At 44.5% G+C, this 16,526-nt stretch overlaps 2 protein-coding genes and 1 long non-coding RNA gene across 3 annotated transcripts in view; all 3 read left to right on the top strand.

The window, feature by feature from the left end:
- The window catches only part of LOC134216360 (uncharacterized), a 170,856-nt gene extending 170,372 nt beyond the window's left edge, over positions 1–484 (top strand). The window contains exon 3 of the long non-coding RNA XR_009980632.1: positions 407–484. This is a non-coding gene — a long non-coding RNA (uncharacterized LOC134216360). The remainder of the gene's footprint in view (positions 1–406) is intronic.
- Positions 485–7,254: 6,770 nt separating this feature from the next.
- LOC134209736 (uncharacterized) lies at positions 7,255–12,837 on the top strand. Its single transcript, XM_062685751.1, has one exon. It carries the CDS (start codon positions 7,255–7,257, stop codon positions 12,835–12,837), a length of 5,583 nt encoding a protein of 1,860 aa, XP_062541735.1.
- Positions 12,838–12,949: 112 nt separating this feature from the next.
- LOC134209735 (uncharacterized) lies at positions 12,950–13,741 on the top strand. Its single transcript, XM_062685750.1, has one exon. It carries the CDS (start codon positions 12,950–12,952, stop codon positions 13,739–13,741), a length of 792 nt encoding a protein of 263 aa, XP_062541734.1.
- The last annotated feature ends 2,785 nt before the right edge of the window (positions 13,742–16,526 follow it).

The raw sequence follows: 16,526 nt of genomic DNA, 5'->3' as shown, positions 1-16,526 counted from the left end.
CATCATTAAAAGACAGTTTTGCTGTTGATCAAATTCTTATACACGAGCTAACTCACTTGTCTTCTACGTGTAGCAAGAAGAACATCACGCTTGAGTTTTCGGGCAGAATCAAATCGCTCACTCGCAGAAAAACGTTTTCGCTCCAAAAACGTAAAAGCCAAAAAAAGAATGTTTATTCGATGCATTAAACTAAAATCATGCAATGCATCGCATGATTTTAGTTTATGAGATTAGTATTTAGTATGAGATTAACAAGAGTAACACGAAATTACAGCATGTCAGTATAGGTCAGAATTGTAATGTTTTTCTATTATGTTCTATTTGATTTTTCATGATAATGCTTAGCTCTATTGTTTAGTAATAAAAAAGTACCAATGAATATTATCCTTTTCTCGCTCCATTCCAGAATGCGCTTCGAGAAGTTCGAAATGCCGAAGCAGGGCTACGACCAGATGGGCGGCGGCGGCATGGTACCTGGTGGCGATAACACGGGTACGCCGGACGACGGCGGAGGCGATTCGCCGATTCGTTCGAGGAAATCGAACGGCCACCGTTCGACACATCGACAAGTACGTCCGGGAGTGTCCCTGCATCAAAACAACCCGCTTCACCATCGCCCTGATGACCTGTCTGGGGTTCATCATTTCGTTCGGAATGCGCTGCAACATGGGCATGGCCAAGCTCCAGTTCGAGAATGCGGTGAGTTAATGACTCGGAATGGTGTAGTATCGGGTTCCGCGTTCTATTGTCAAACGTGATTTCCGTCGGGACACGTGCCCAAATGGAATTGGCGAAAAGGGTTCACCTAAAGGTTATCAGGTTTAATGAATGATATCTTTCTACACGAATGAACAGGCTGATTGAGTCACGCAAAATTGTGGGACATTGGACATGGAATTTGTTTGGAATGAAGCGGCTGATGTGGAAAGATGGTTTTTATCGTCACCGTAGTTCAGAATTAATAGAAATTTCGTCACAATACTATGACTCAGAGTAATCCAAAGCATCGAACTGAGTTATTCGAAATCGATGCGGATTTAATGTATTCTATCTTGCGCTCGTAACTCAAACACAAGAGCACATCCATTTCCCGTCATAACACCGCTCCGGAAGCGACCGGAAGTATATCTCCTTGATCGAATCCACCCTCGCGATGCGAGATGGCAGACAGGCAACATTTCGTTCCATTTAACATGAATCGTTGCCAATGCTGTTTTCTTCATTAGCAGCAGACCAGCAAGCAACAAACCGAGTCAGTAAAATAGTGACGGCGACCATGGCGCACCACCGAAACTCAGAACCTTCTACATTCTGATATTGCTTCCCCCACCATTTAAGGAAATTTTGTCTCATCATTGGATAGTAGGGTGCTCCAAGAATGGAACCTATCCCATCCAGAGCGTTGGTGTCTAACAGTTTCATGTTTAAACGATTCCGCTATGGTTTTAATAGTAAAACACCTTATCAAATATATTGTGTGGTTATCTCGAACATTCTATGTAAAAAAATAAGGATATTTTACCCACATCCTGGCAGAATTTTAAATTATTCGCTTTATATTGAACTTTTTGGAACACACTGTTCAAGACACGAATTCCAAGTCGCAAGCGGAAATGGATCATCTTCACCCAGTGAGGGCCGGATAGTCTCTCAGTCAGAGACGTGTCGCCGCCGACGTGAATAAAAATTATCATCTTTTGTGTCACGCGCGTATAACGACGAACGAGGCGCATAAATGCTTCCTATGTTCGACTTCATAAAATTTCATATTCCCTCGCTGTCCTCATATTGCTTACGGATTTCCTTTTGTAATGCCGTCGTCCCTTCCAGTTAGCCATTTCTTTGCGTTCATTACCATCGATTTTGATCGGGTTCCCTATTTATGTCGATGATGGCGATAGCTCCTATGATCCGTTCCATTCCTAGCTCGTGGTTGGTGCGCGGCTCATTATCGGCATCGTATTCTGGCGACAGAATATTCATTGATCTTTTCGCAATCGACAGCAAAAGGCAGTTGAACGATGCGTTATGAACGGTGGGATGAGGTACTCCAATATGAAGATGAGCCGGTCCATGTTCACCCACCTCCCGTGGCTACGCCACTGGGCCTACTATTTTGGCGTTGTTTTTAAATGCATTTGAAACTTGTCTTATTTAAGCAAAGGCAGCCCAGTACATTGATACTGCCTGGTGAGTGTATCAATGGTTTAGGGTCACTTGCCATAAAACGAGTTCGGACTATCCCATTCAATTCCACCACTTGTAACTTTGACAGATACGTATTTCGACCTCAACAGTATGGATATATATATTTAATCAAAGTTAGATATTATTATATATATATATACATGGAAGCTATACCCCAACCGGAACATTTGGAGAGCCCTGGATTGTCGGGGCGTCGGTAGTCCGGAAGTCCAGACCCAGGAACGACCGGACAGACCAGGCATCCAGTGAACGAAGAAACCAAAAGACCTGTTCAGATCCTTTGATTGTCGTCCCGTCGGAATGATTTTTGCATGGCAAAATCAAGCGCTAACAGGAATCTCCTCTAGACAGAACGAATCTCGCCCTCCCATCTAACTCCTAACTGTTTGAGCATCTTGGGCTCCCCAGGCACTCAATGCAAAATAAGTCCAACATTCCGTTCTTCACCCCCTTCCGGCGATACAGAAAGAGCAGGTCCTCTCAGCCGCATCTGTATCGCCCAGTGGATCCAGTTATTCCTCGTCGTCACAACTCGAGGCGATCGAGCACCGGGCCAGCAGATTTCCATCGCGCTCCCCTCCCGATAATATCAAGAGGTGCCGCTGGAAATATAATGAAGCGTATGAGGAGTACGAGCGCGCTGGGTCGTCTGCCTGCGTAGACCAACCTCCCTCGTCGCTCCTAGAATTCACCTGCACGATTCTCGCTATCTCCCAATCCAGTGGCCGTTCCGGCCATCGTCGTCAGGTGCTGAACTGGGGTAACTCGCCACGCTGTTAAAGCCAGACGCAAGGCCCTGCGCTAAGGCTCAGCAGCGACCACTCCCAGGCCTGAAGCCCTGAGTCTTATAGAAACGTCGTCAATGTAAGATCATCATCAGGAAGGCGAAGTCTAAATGGGAAGCTTCATCGCAACATTAACCCGTTCCAGACCTCCGCCGAACTTTGGAGGCAGGAAAATGCTATAAGTGATAAATCGAGGCGGCCCCACCCACCTCGACCGGGGCAATGCACTATTTTGCCCCTGCACAGTTATCAACGCTCTCGGGGAATCTTCGCCTCCTGGAACAACTTCCCAGTACCCGGTCGAATTCCAGAGGCTATCGCTACTCGCGGTCCGCCCTCAACACTACCATTATTCCGCGGACCCCCGCTGCCTCTGAAAAACTTTTGCAGGCGAGTTGAGCCATGCGCTTGCCACTAGCAAGGGGAACTCATCCGGACCGGATGAGTTGGGGTATCCATGATAAAACATCTTCCTCCGGCCGCGAAAGACCTTTTCTCCGCTCGTTCGCGACCTTTGCGTGAACCTTACGTTCCCGGACAAGTGAAGAAATGTTTCGATGTGTCCCGAAGAGTAGCGTGGCTAGCCGCGATACATCAAGTTCAGACCAATTTCCTTGACCTCGTGCGCGTCCAAGACCGCCGAGAGGATGGTTAACCGACGATTCAGGAGACTGAAAACAGACGGAAGGCTTTGTCATCGTCAAAACACCTTTCGCCTGGCTATGGCACCAGCACATACTTTGACGGTCTGGGCGGCGTGCGTAGGAAGGCAAGCATGTTGACCTGTTCTTCGATATCGCCAAGGCTTTTGCCAGAACTGGACCTTTCGCAAAAATATTCATGTAATTTTCTGTCTCCGATGCACATAAAAGAGCGGGATCTTAAACATAAATTTAAGTCTGGTCTTAAATTACATGACACGAAGAAAAACGTGCCATGATGTAAAATAAGCCACTTGCTTTTACATCATGACACATCAATAACTGTTCAGATTTTATTGAGGTTTTGTTTTGCAAATGGGACGAACGACGAGTGTTTTATGTTTTATGGTTCACGGCATCATACGTCCAAATTAAATATATTTACGTACCTTACTCTTGAATTTTGTTAATTTGGTCTGCATTGCATTCGCATTTTGTGACCAAATGTTGGCCCATCTTCGTTCACTGACGACGAGTTTAATCAAATCCACCACCAGCCACAACTTATCATTCTCGAATAAACAAATAATATGACTCAGAACCTTACATTCTTCACTTTACTAAGGAACTAGTCGGTTTGCCATCGAAATACGATCCGACACCATTTTTTTGTACACCGCCGTCATATCGAGAATTGAATCAGTGTTTATTCCGAAATTTAACCATCAGCAGCGAGCGAGGCGAGGATAATTTTTGTGCACCATCGGTCAGCCGCGGCAGAATTTCTTACAAAACGATGAATATTTTGTTACTCGCGAATGTTCGATACTAAACCGCACTTCATTGTCAATCTGCTTATAACGCATTTCGTCGTTATCACTTCGATAAAACATAATATGTCTCTTTTAAAACAAACGCAATAACTTTGAAAAAATGTACTCGAACCGATTTACCGAAAACATTCAAGGTTAGACTGGTGAGATGATGCTTTTCCTTTACATTTTCGTTTTACATCATATAAACTTCCGTCTATCGAGACAAGAAGTTAAACGGTCGGTAACAAATGATATGTTGATAAATGAATTTAAAAAGTGCATGATGCGTGATGTAAATTCCAACCATATTTTCAATTGGGTCATCAAATACTATGGCTGTAGAGAATACGTTACATGTAAGATTCATTTTTTTGGTGTGTGTTCTGAGAAACTTCAAGACTGCTCGTAATCTGGAAAAGTGACGTAACAGCCATTTTACAACGGGCATGTTATCCATAATACGTAACTTCTCACTGTTTTCCCGGCTACCATGGAGTTGTTCATATACGGCGATTTGGTCTGACGTTGATGAGTGGGAGTGTACGACCAGGCCATTCAGTTTACTCTACATAGTAGAGCGCTTTTGCTTTGGTAGAGCAGTATCATCTTCTGAGTCGAGGTCGTTCGATTACTCTATGGTGGTGGGCTGCTAGAGCGGCCCTTGATTTCATCTATTACGATGAGCAACAACAAAGATACAATACATCTATCCTTGCCTCACTTTAGCGACTCCATTGCACAGGACTCTCGATTTTGTCTAGACCTCTCTGGGACGCCCATAGTTTTTTTTGTGTGAATCAGACGATCGAAGGCTTCTTCGTGCCTAATCAGTACCAAATAGAGGGATATTTGAAATTCAATAACCTGCTCCAGGATAATGCAAAGCATAACAGTATGATTCTCACATGATCATCCGGGCCGAAGTCCTGCCGGCTGCCATCAGAGAATTGCCAAGCTTTCCCTACATACGAATAAGGATAAGTCGTCAGAACTTGAAGAAGTTGTTCTAAGTGGTCGAGTCAACATTTAAACTGATCAGTTGGATCGGTGAGTGACTGACATATCACGTCTTTCTTTGGCATCTACCAATTTGTCCTTGCTCCAATCAGACTTCGTAAAATATCGTAGAGGAGGCGATTATCGCCGGTTGTTGCGGCTTCCCTCCCCTTGTATTGTCGGCTGGGAAGTCCACTCGCACCCGTATTTGGATTCTCTAGAAATGGATCAGCTGAAAACGGAGACGGTGCCTTCTTGAGTCCGTAACAAACGCAGAGCTAGCATCACGTTTGATTATCATCTTCTAATTGACGAGATCCGACAACGCACTGCACAGATTCAGCGGCTGGAGGAGAGGTTCGGGCAACGAATCAACATAGACCAACTAGAAGATCCAACTGAGATCGTTCGTTGAAGAACTTGGAGCTGGGGTAGTGCATGTTCTGGAAGGTAGCAGTGTAGAAGAGAAGTGAGCGCAGAAGAATGATTTTATCGAAACCTGCGAGGACATTTTGGATGAGCTGCGCATTAAACGAAAATAATGGATTTCATACATATGTTACACGGCGGAAGATTTCGGAGCGTAGAGTAGCAAACGCTGAGAAACGGGAAGAATCAGAGGAGTAAATTAGGAGTCCCACAAAGGTATGTTTATTTGTAAGTGGGAGTCGGGCGCTGCTGCAGACAGGACAGTCGGGCATATGTGGACATCCTGACCGACGAAGAAAGGATGGCTCAGCTCCGGAGATTATTCCCTCAATTACTCACTGATTTGGACAGCTGAAGTGTTGGTTCGAGCACTTTGAACAGCTTCTTCAAGTCTCAGTCAGTGTTCTCCAAAAAGCAGCCATCCGACGCAAGTCTAAGTCTGAAGAGCCCCCCAAGGTTGATGGACTTTCGGCGGAGGTGTTCAAAGCTAACCCTATGCTATCTATGCGAGTGTTGAAGCAACTATTATGTAATATCCGCTCCGCATCATTCTGGAGCAGATCAAACCGGCAGAAGTGTCCCTTTATTTTCTAAATATTCATTGACTACGTGTAGCGGCAGGCGTTACAAGCGTTGACGCTCTCAACGAAATACTCCATAGGGATGGTCAACCTGGTATGACAGATCCGTCAAGTGGCGATGGGTTCGATGGTGTGGGTAAAACTAAATAATAAAACGTCAGAGAAAGAATTGATTGCAATTGTGAAATGTATGCTGCATGCTGTTAAAACTATTGAATTTATAATCCTAATAATTATCGTGAATAATTAGTGCGATAGATTGTGTTTGGAAGACTCAGCGTGAATTCTAATTAACGCGCTATAAATTTAAGTGAGTTATACTAGCGTTTGTTACGATTAACTGAAATTAATTACGATATTACACAACATAGGTTATTTTTCATGCAGAGCTCGAATGAATGAATTAGAATCCTAAAACTATCCTAAACTATCTAGTACGGACTGTGAGTAAACCTGAACTATACTAAAGGACTTAATGACTAAGATTAGTTAATATGTTAACACAGGTAGAGTGACTAGAAGAGCTATCACAGGACGGTTAGACATACGTAGTGGCCAGAAACTAAGAGTCACAGACTTGTAAGTAAGAAAAAATTTGTAAACAAACTTAAACTAATTGAACTTAAACAATATTTTAGCTTAAAAGCTATTGCCAATAAACGGAATTGCTATTGAGACCGTGACGTGTTTTCCCTACGTTTTCTGCCGCGCCAACATTCTTTTAAGAAGTCTACTCATCGAGACTGTGCTGCGGGGAGAGTCAACAGTGAATTAAGGTCGTCTAGAGGACACGTCGACGATGCCCACTACTACGCGAGCAGCGGCGAAAGCCAATGCAGAGAGACCTCAGTGCGAGAAATGCAACATGCCGAACAACGTAGCAAGAATGGTAGCTTGCGATCGATGTCATCGTTGGTACCATCGTACGTGTGTGGATGTAGCTGATCATCTCAACGGTAAGTGGACATGCGAGGACTGTATGCTGGCGGAAACCTTTGAAGAAGCGTCAATATCCGATCGAACCAACAGCACTTCTCGATCGACACGGATTCAATTGCAACTCGAACGTCTTGAAGAAGAAAAACGGTTGCATGAGAAAGCACTGGCAGCGAAAGCTGCACTAGAGAAGAAATATCTCGATGATAAATACGCGCTTTTGATAGCAGAAGCTGATAATGATGAAGCTGGCAGCCGCCGAAGTCGGCGAAGCCGGAATAGCCGTAACACGAATGTACAGGAGTGGATCCAAGGAGTTGATGAAGCTGTCGGTGGGAATCCTACCTCTTTGGATGCCGATCAGATTTTTCCGCCGATTTCGATTGGCCCTAGCGTGGCTGCAATTAATAGAGTGATACTACCTAGGAACACTGGTGCAATAAGAAAAATACCATCAAACCCCACATGTGACTCAGGAAGGAGTGTTTTGCCGAAACCCGTAATCGATGTAGCAAGCAATATTGGTGCTGAGGGTGCGTGTTCGCTGGCTTGTATGAGAGAACCAATTACAGCATCTACGCCAATCCGATCTGTTGTTGATGATGTGGTCCGTCAACCGATCACACGCAGTTCGGTACAATCACGGCCTCCGTTACTGCGACCGTTGGTGGTACAACCAATTTATTCCCAGGCAGTGATTTCACCACAAATACAATCCCTACCTATAGGATCGAAACTAGTTCCCCGCCCTCCTCTACCGACTTTCTTGTTCCCTGAACCCCAATCGAAGCCCCCGGCTACTCAGGCTGCTGTCTCTCTACCAGCAGTGTGTGAACCATCTGTACTTGAAACGAGTGTTAGTCAGCCTGCAGTATTAAATTTCGAGCAGCCCCGATCAAACTCTATACAGCAGCAGCATTTTCGTAGTATGGTATCACCTCCGTCGCAGCCACCACCGGTGTCGCAGCCGTCGCAGGAACCATCAGTTCATTGTTTAAACGAACAGCAGTGTAGACAACATTCATCGTTGATGCACACATCGTTTGACCATCAGCCGCACACGCTAGTACCTGGACTGGTATCGAGGGCTCCAATAGAAGAACGACCACCATCAGTGCTGCGTGAAATGTTGTCGCACACCCCGCCACCACAGCATTTTCTCCCACATGAGAATTCGTTGCCATATGCACCGATACACAGACACCAACAGACTGAACAGTATGCTACCCAACTGCAACAGTTGCAAAATCAGCAGGCTATGTGGGGACAATTTCAACAGCAGTTGTCCGCCAGACAGGTTGTGCCTAAAGACCTTCCAGTCTTTACGGGCAATCCTGATGAATGGCCTCTTTTTGTGAGCAGCTTTCGTAACTCGACTGCCATGTGTGGTTACTCTCATTCTGAAAACCTGATGAGGTTGCAAAAATGTTTAAAGGGTAGAGCGTTAGAAGCGGTTCGGAGCATTTTACTTTTACCTTCGTCGGTCCCAAAAATAATGGAAACGCTAGAGACGTTGTTCGGGAGCCCAGAGCGACTTGTCCAGTCGCTGCTATGTAAGGTACGGAGTGTTTCTGCCCCGAAAGCTGAGCGGTTTGAAACGTTGGTCAATTTTGGAATCGTAGTCCAGAATCTCGTTGGCCATCTCAAGGCCGCCAATCAGCAGGCACATTTAACTAATCCAACACTGCTGCATGAACTAGTGGACAAGCCCCCGCCACACATTCGGCTTGACTGGGCTGTATACAAGAAGAATGTTGGAGTAGTGGATTTGGGGATTTTCTGTGACTACATGAGCGCTATCACGGCCGCTGCAAGTGATATAGCACACTTCAGTGACTTTGATGATGGACGATCAGGATCGAATGCAAGGCCAAGAAAAGAAAAGGTGTTCGTCAATACTCATATTTCTTCTGAGCCACGTAAATTCGAACAACATAATATAAAAATGGAGAAGCAGGAGAGGCCTTGCTACATATGCCAAAGCAACAGACATCGGATCAAGGAATGTTACAAATTCAAATCGCTGAGTCTTGGTGATCGCTTGAAAGCTGTAGAAACACATAAGCTTTGTGCGGTTTGCCTAGTTCCCCATGGTAAATGGTCTTGCAAGTCCACTCGCATATGTGGAATCGGAGATTGCGGCAAGAAACACCATCCATCACTGCATCCTAGTCAACAAACAGTCGCCATGCCAGCAACAGAACGAACTTCCTCGGGTTCAAAAGCAGAAGCTGTGGTTACCATTCACCGTAAACTTCTTTCTTCTACGATATTTCGTATAATTCCTGTAATACTGTACGGTGAAAACGTTAAAATATCCACATATGCCTTCTTGGATGAGGGTTCATCGTCAACTCTTATAGACAAATCAGTGGCCGATCAGCTGAACCTTGTTGGAGATTTGCAGCCACTTTGCTTGACATGGACATCAAAAGTTTCCAGACATGAAGCTGATTCTCGGTTAGTTAATCTAAGGATTTCAGGAGAAGAAGGCAGCAGAATATTTCCGTTGACGGGCGCAAGCACCGTGAGCCAGCTGAATCTCCCGATGCAAACCTTGCGGTATGGAGAGTTGTCTTGTCGTTATCCATATTTGGCCGGAATCCCAGTGAAGAGTTACGAACAAGCAATACCACGGATTCTCATTGGATTGGACAACATCAAACTGTTGTTGCCACTAAAGATTCGCGAAGGACAACATAATGGACCAGTAGCAGCAAAATCTAGATTGGGGTGGACTATTTTCGGCAGCATCGAAGGAGCCAATAGGAATTCGGTATCTCCGATTATGCATATCTGCAAAAGCGTGGTTGAAACTGAATTACATGAGATGGTGAAACAGTATTTTGCAATGGAGAACTTGGGAGTATCCGTCGTACGTGGACCTGAGGCAGAGGAGGATCGAAGAGCAAGGAGTATTCTAGAACGAACGACTACTAAATGCGCCGATGGACACTACGAAAGTGGATTACTGTGGCGGTACGACGTGATCGAGTTGCCGTCTAGTTATGGTATGGCGGAACGTCGTTTGTTTTGTCTCGAACGAAAGTTACGTAACCATCCGGAATTACGAGTGAGTTTGGAAAGGCAAATAATCGAATATCAAGAAAAGGGCTACGCGCACAAGGCCACACGTCGGGAGTTAGAAGAGAGTGATCAACATCGTACGTGGTATCTCCCTCTTGGCGTGGTAACTAATCCACGTAAACCTGGGAAGGTGCGTATTATTTGGGATGCAGCCGCCAAATCAAAAGGAGTGTCTCTGAACGATATGCTGTTGAAGGGCCCGGACCTTTTAACATCGTTGCCTGCAGTGCTATGCCGTTTCCGGCAGCGACAGGTGGCGATCGCTGGTGATATCCGCGAAATGTATCACCAAGTGAGAATTAGGAAGGAGGATCAACAGGCACAGCGGTTTCTATACAGAAATGATCCAGCAAGGAAGCCCGACGTATTTGTGATGGATGTGGCCATTTTCGGGTCGACCTGCTCACCCTGTTCGGCAAACTTTGTGAAGAACATGAACGCGAGTATGTGGAAAGAAGAACTTCCGGAAGCGGCGACGGCGATAGTAGACAACCACTACGTGGACGACTACCTAGACAGCCGTGATACAGAAGAAGAGATGGCGAAGTTGGCTTTGGATGTAAGAAAGGTTCAAGAACAAGCAGGATTTCAACTAAGGAACTGGAGATCAAATTCTAAGGTGGTGTTACAGAGCCTAGGAGAAGGTGCAGAAGTCACTACGAAGAACTTCAGTATCGACAAGGAAAGCCAAATTGAACGTGTCCTTGGTATGGCGTGGTTACCGGATGAAGACGTATTCGTATACACTGTTAAGCTGCCAAACGATTGCGAAGGTTCAACAGCGAATGAGCTCAATACGACGAAACGAAGCATTCTGAAGTTCGTCATGAGCGTCTTCGATCCCCTCGGGTTGATTTCGAACTTACTCGTTCACGGTAAAATGATCATTCAGGACCTGTGGAGAACCCAAGTTGGATGGGATGAGCCTATCCCAGCAGAAATTCTCATAAACTGGCAAAGGTGGATTAAGCAACTTTCCATGCTTAGCCAAGTTCGAATCCCTCGTTGCTATTTCCCCGGATACGATCGAAAAAGTTTGGAATCGTTGCAACTGCATGTGTTCGTGGATGCGAGTGAATCTGCATTTGCGTGCGTCGCCTATTTTCGTGTGGTTGATCACAGTCAGCCACGATGTACATTAATCGCTTCCAAAGCAAAAGTGGCACCACTGAAGCCACTATCAGTCCCTAGGTTGGAGCTACAAGCGGCGGTTATTGGGAGCCGATTAGCGAAGTCCATTGCCGACTACCATACGGTAACTATAAGCCAGAGATTCTTTTGGAGTGACTCCAGAACAGTGCTTTCCTGGATTAATTCCGATGCCAGGAAGTACCGGCAATATGTAGCGGTTCGTATCGGCGAAATACTGGAAGAATCACAACCTGAAGAGTGGCGCTGGATACCTACTAAATTAAACGTGGCGGATGAGGCAACAAAGTGGGGAAAAGGACCTACATTAAGTTCGAATAGCCGGTGGTTTTCAGGACCAGACTTCCTCCTACAAGCGGAGAATGAGTGGCCACAACATCAAATATCAGCAAGCTGTACCGAGGAAGAACTACGAACTATTCACGTGCATCATGTAACGAGGGTACAGCCGTGCATTGAGTATGGTAGGTTCTCCAAATGGGAAAGGATGCTCCGCACTACGGCGTATGCGTATTCATTTATAGATAGTTGTTGCGGACTCGGCAAAAGAGGAGCCATGCAGGCAAGGCACCAGTTGAAGTCAGAAGATTTTGTTCGAGCGGAGAGGGCGTTGTGGCGGATTGCACAAGCAGATGAATATGCCGAAGAAATACTAATTCTAAGAAAAGCAAATACAACCAACAAAGAGAAGGCGAAGAAATTGAACAGAGATAGTCATATTCGACAGCTATCACCATTTCTAGATGAGTACGGGGTGGTTCGCATGGAAGGCCGCACAGAAGCATCTCCACTATCCACATACGACGCGAAATATCCGGTTATCCTGCCGAAAAACCATCGCGTGTCTGAGCTCATTGTGGACTATTACCACCGGCGGCTCGGGCATCATAACAGTGAAACTGTGGTCAATGAAGTACGTCAGCGGTACCACATTTCTACTCTCCGGACGCTAGTACGCAAAGTGACAAAAAAGTGTCAGTGGTGCACAGTATATAAAGCTCAACCTGTCGTACCCAGAATGGCTCCATTACCCGAAGTGCGAGTAACTCCGTTTGTTCGTCCATTTTCGTTGGTCGGTATCGACTACTTCGGGCCATATATGATCAAGATTGGCCGAAGTCAAGTGAAGCGCTGCGGCACTCTTCACTTGCTTGGTCATAAGGGCGGTGCATTTGGAAGCAACAGCTTCCCTATCTACAGAATCGTGTAAACTGGCGTTGCGTCGATTCATTTCTCGTCGAGGTGCCCCAACACAAATCTACACTGATCACGGAACAAATTTCGTCGGTGCAAGTCGAGAGCTGGCACAACAAACAGCGGCAATGAATCGTGAATTGGCGGAATCCTTCACGGATGCAAATACGAGGTGGAACTTTATTCCGCCGTCCTCTCCACACATGGGTGGTGCGTGGGAAAGGATGGTCAGAGCGGTAAAAATTGCAATGGAGTCGATCAACCATTCTCGCGCGCCATCTGAAGAAGTTTTTCACACGATTTTGTGTGATGCGGAGTCAATGGTCAACTCGCGACCGTTGATGTACGTGCCCTTGGAGACATCGGATCAGGAGGCATTGACTCCTAATCATTTCATTCTTCTAAGTTCGAATGGGGTCAAACAGCCGGAGAAAGTTCCAACTACAGAAGGAGAGGCGCTGCGGAATGGTTGGAATTTGTGTCGTTATGTTCTGGATCAGTTTTGGTACAGATGGATCCGAGAATACCTTCCGGTGCTGACGCGACGCACGAAATGGCACGACGAAACCCAGCCAATTCAAGAAGGAGATTTGGTCTTCATAGTAGGGGAGCAGAAACGGAATCAATGGCCTCGTGGGAAGGTCCTAAAGGTTATCCCCGGGAAAGATGGGCGAATACGACAAGTGGATGTTCAAACCGTTACTGGGGTTCTACGACGTCCTGTGGCCAAGCTTGCAGTACTCAACATAATTCCTGCAGGTAATCCTGCTGGACTGAAGCAGCATTACGGAGAGGGGAATGTAGCGGCAGGCGTTACAAGCGTTGACGCTCTCAACGAAATACTCCATAGGGATGGTCAACCTGGTATGACAGATCCGTCAAGTGGCGATGGGTTCGATGGTGTGGGTAAAACTAAATAATAAAACGTCAGAGAAAGAATTGATTGCAATTGTGAAATGTATGCTGCATGCTGTTAAAACTATTGAATTTATAATCCTAATAATTATCGTGAATAATTAGTGCGATAGATTGTGTTTGGAAGACTCAGCGTGAATTCTAATTAACGCGCTATAAATTTAAGTGAGTTATACTAGCGTTTGTTACGATTAACTGAAATTAATTACGATATTACACAACATAGGTTATTTTTCATGCAGAGCTCGAATGAATGAATTAGAATCCTAAAACTATCCTAAACTATCTAGTACGGACTGTGAGTAAACCTGAACTATACTAAAGGACTTAATGACTAAGATTAGTTAATATGTTAACACAGGTAGAGTGACTAGAAGAGCTATCACAGGACGGTTAGACATACGTAGTGGCCAGAAACTAAGAGTCACAGACTTGTAAGTAAGTTAAAAATTTGTAAACAAACTTAAACTAATTGAACTTAAACAATATTTTAGCTTAAAAGCTATTGCCAATAAACGGAATTGCTATTGAGACCGTGACGTGTTTTCCCTACGTTTTCTGCCGCGCCAACACTACGGAAGGGATTTCTTTTGTCTGAATCCCGAAAATCTGTGTGGCGCCCATTGATGCAAGGGATTTTCAGATAGGGTTGTAGCTTCACCGACCCCATTCAGTCGCTGATGTGAAGTAAGGACGCATTTTATCTCCACTGTTGCTTCTCATCGTAATCGATGAGATCTTGGTAGGTACGATTGACCGTGTGCCATACCTTGAGCTGTTTGACAGTTTATTTTTGTGAAACACCTAGACGACTCCGATTTGGCTAATGATCACGAAACGCTATATACTGCAATGCTCTTTTCTGCGGAGTGGGCTCAACGAGCTGACCGTATGCTTCTTTGGGACGTCTCACTATCAACGTCAGCAGGACCATGTGGTTGAGTGTCATCGAGAACTGCCCCTCAAACTTTGAAGTAGTCGAACGATCGGAAGATTTCAATACCTTGACAGTCTGATATCATCAGATTGCAAAATTGGGATCGACATGGAAGTACTAGTCAGAATGGCTACCTTCGCGAGTTTTCGAAATATTTGGAGACCCGAATTTACTACTCTGGGGGGTCCCGTAGCGTAGTTGGCTACACGTTCGCGTTATAAGCGGACGGTCATGGGTTCGATTCCCAGCCCCTCCACCAAGCCCTTGTCAGTCGCCTGAGGTGCAGCCCAAACGGTGGCGTTTTAGGGTGCGCGTCTTACCGACACGGCTCACAGTGCTTCGAACGTATGGAACTACGGGACAAAAATAATAACTTACATTCTACACGTTTTAGCTCAATGGTGTTTTTGGGAAAATGATTGTAAACTAGTTTTTCTACTATTTGCATTATTGACCTATGTTAAATTGATAATTGCATTAATGTCGTAAACGCCAAATTTCATAACATATAATACGCTTCGTATAATCGAGATCATTTTGGGAAAATTGTCACATATGATAAAAACTACTATTTGCGTAATTGACTTATGTTGAACATATAATTGCATAAATGCCGGATATGCCTCAAAGAACCAGGATCGTTTTACGAAAAATATGTGATATGATAATGTGGTATGATAACAGTTTTTGTTACAACAATTGACCAATTTCCAATTGATCATCTCGTAAGTGACGTAAACGCCAGCTCTCATGTTTTATACTATAGAATCAGAATATCCTTAGTAATGATTTGAGGGATTGTTTTTGCCTTTCTCGTACAACAAAGTTGTACCGAAAGGCTAACATTTCACTCCAAAATCGAACTTTTTATAGAAGGCTCAGAGACCCATAGTGTTATATACAAATCGACTCAGCTTAACGAACTGAGCAAATGTCTGTCCGTCCGTGTGTATGCGTGTGTGTGTGTGCACATGTGCCAAAAAAACATTAGCCAATTTTTCACATAGTTATTCTTAACAGAATCTCTCGCAGCAAGTTGCAATCGACAAATAAAAAAGCGTAGTTCCTAAAAATTCTAAATATTCAAATAGTTATGATACATCGTGAATAAGTCATAACATGCTATAAAATTCCTTGTAGAATCAACCCATGCAAGCTCTTCTACTCGCTTTAGTACAAGACTTGAGTACAACAAATGCAACACAAGCTTTGATAGCATGCAAGTTACATTCATAACGCCATAACGCTTCTGCAGCTTTAAAGCATAATAAAAAAAGCTCGAAAAAATTTTACTTAAACTTTTGAAAATACACATACAAAAAACTCAGCATGTCAACTAATTTTCCGGGTTGGATTGTTCAATTTTGTATGAGAAAGGCACAATCACTGCTAGGTGGATCAATCTGGGTTTTTAACGACGGTGTCAGAAATCATTGCAACTTGTTATATTTTTTTTCAAATGCGTTTATTTGGTAGGCTCAGGCGTCTATAACTTTTTACGGAGCCATGGCTCTTTGTGATATGTACAATCATATCATTTTATTATGAAGTTAGTAACAGAGGGGCAGAAGCCAGCGTACTCGTGGTGACTGAGATCATCATCAGAATGAAGGATGTTGAACATGGCCGCGAATTTGATCAGAGGATAGTGTTGTTTTCAATGTCGATAATTTTCAATGGAACTAGACTGCCCATGATTTCATAGTTGACGTAACAACCATTGCACTTTCGCAAGTATTTCGAATAATTTAGGGACAAACATCGCAAATTTAAAACATTTTAACCCGTAAACACTTGAATGATGGTTGGAATAAGCAGCGGTTGAATATTTCTTAATGAGTTAAATTTGCTGA

Source organism: Armigeres subalbatus, chromosome 2, assembly GCF_024139115.2.
Source record: "Armigeres subalbatus isolate Guangzhou_Male chromosome 2, GZ_Asu_2, whole genome shotgun sequence".
Classification (NCBI taxonomy): domain Eukaryota; kingdom Metazoa; phylum Arthropoda; class Insecta; order Diptera; family Culicidae; genus Armigeres; species Armigeres subalbatus.
This window is presented reverse-complemented; position numbering and strand designations above follow the sequence as displayed.

Excerpts from the sequence above, each read along its gene's own strand:
- LOC134209736 (XM_062685751.1), top strand. The coding sequence starts at position 7,255 with ATGCCCACTACTACGCGAGCAGCGGCGAAAGCCAATGCAGAGAGACCT.
- LOC134209735 (XM_062685750.1), top strand. The coding sequence starts at position 12,950 with ATGAATCGTGAATTGGCGGAATCCTTCACGGATGCAAATACGAGGTGG.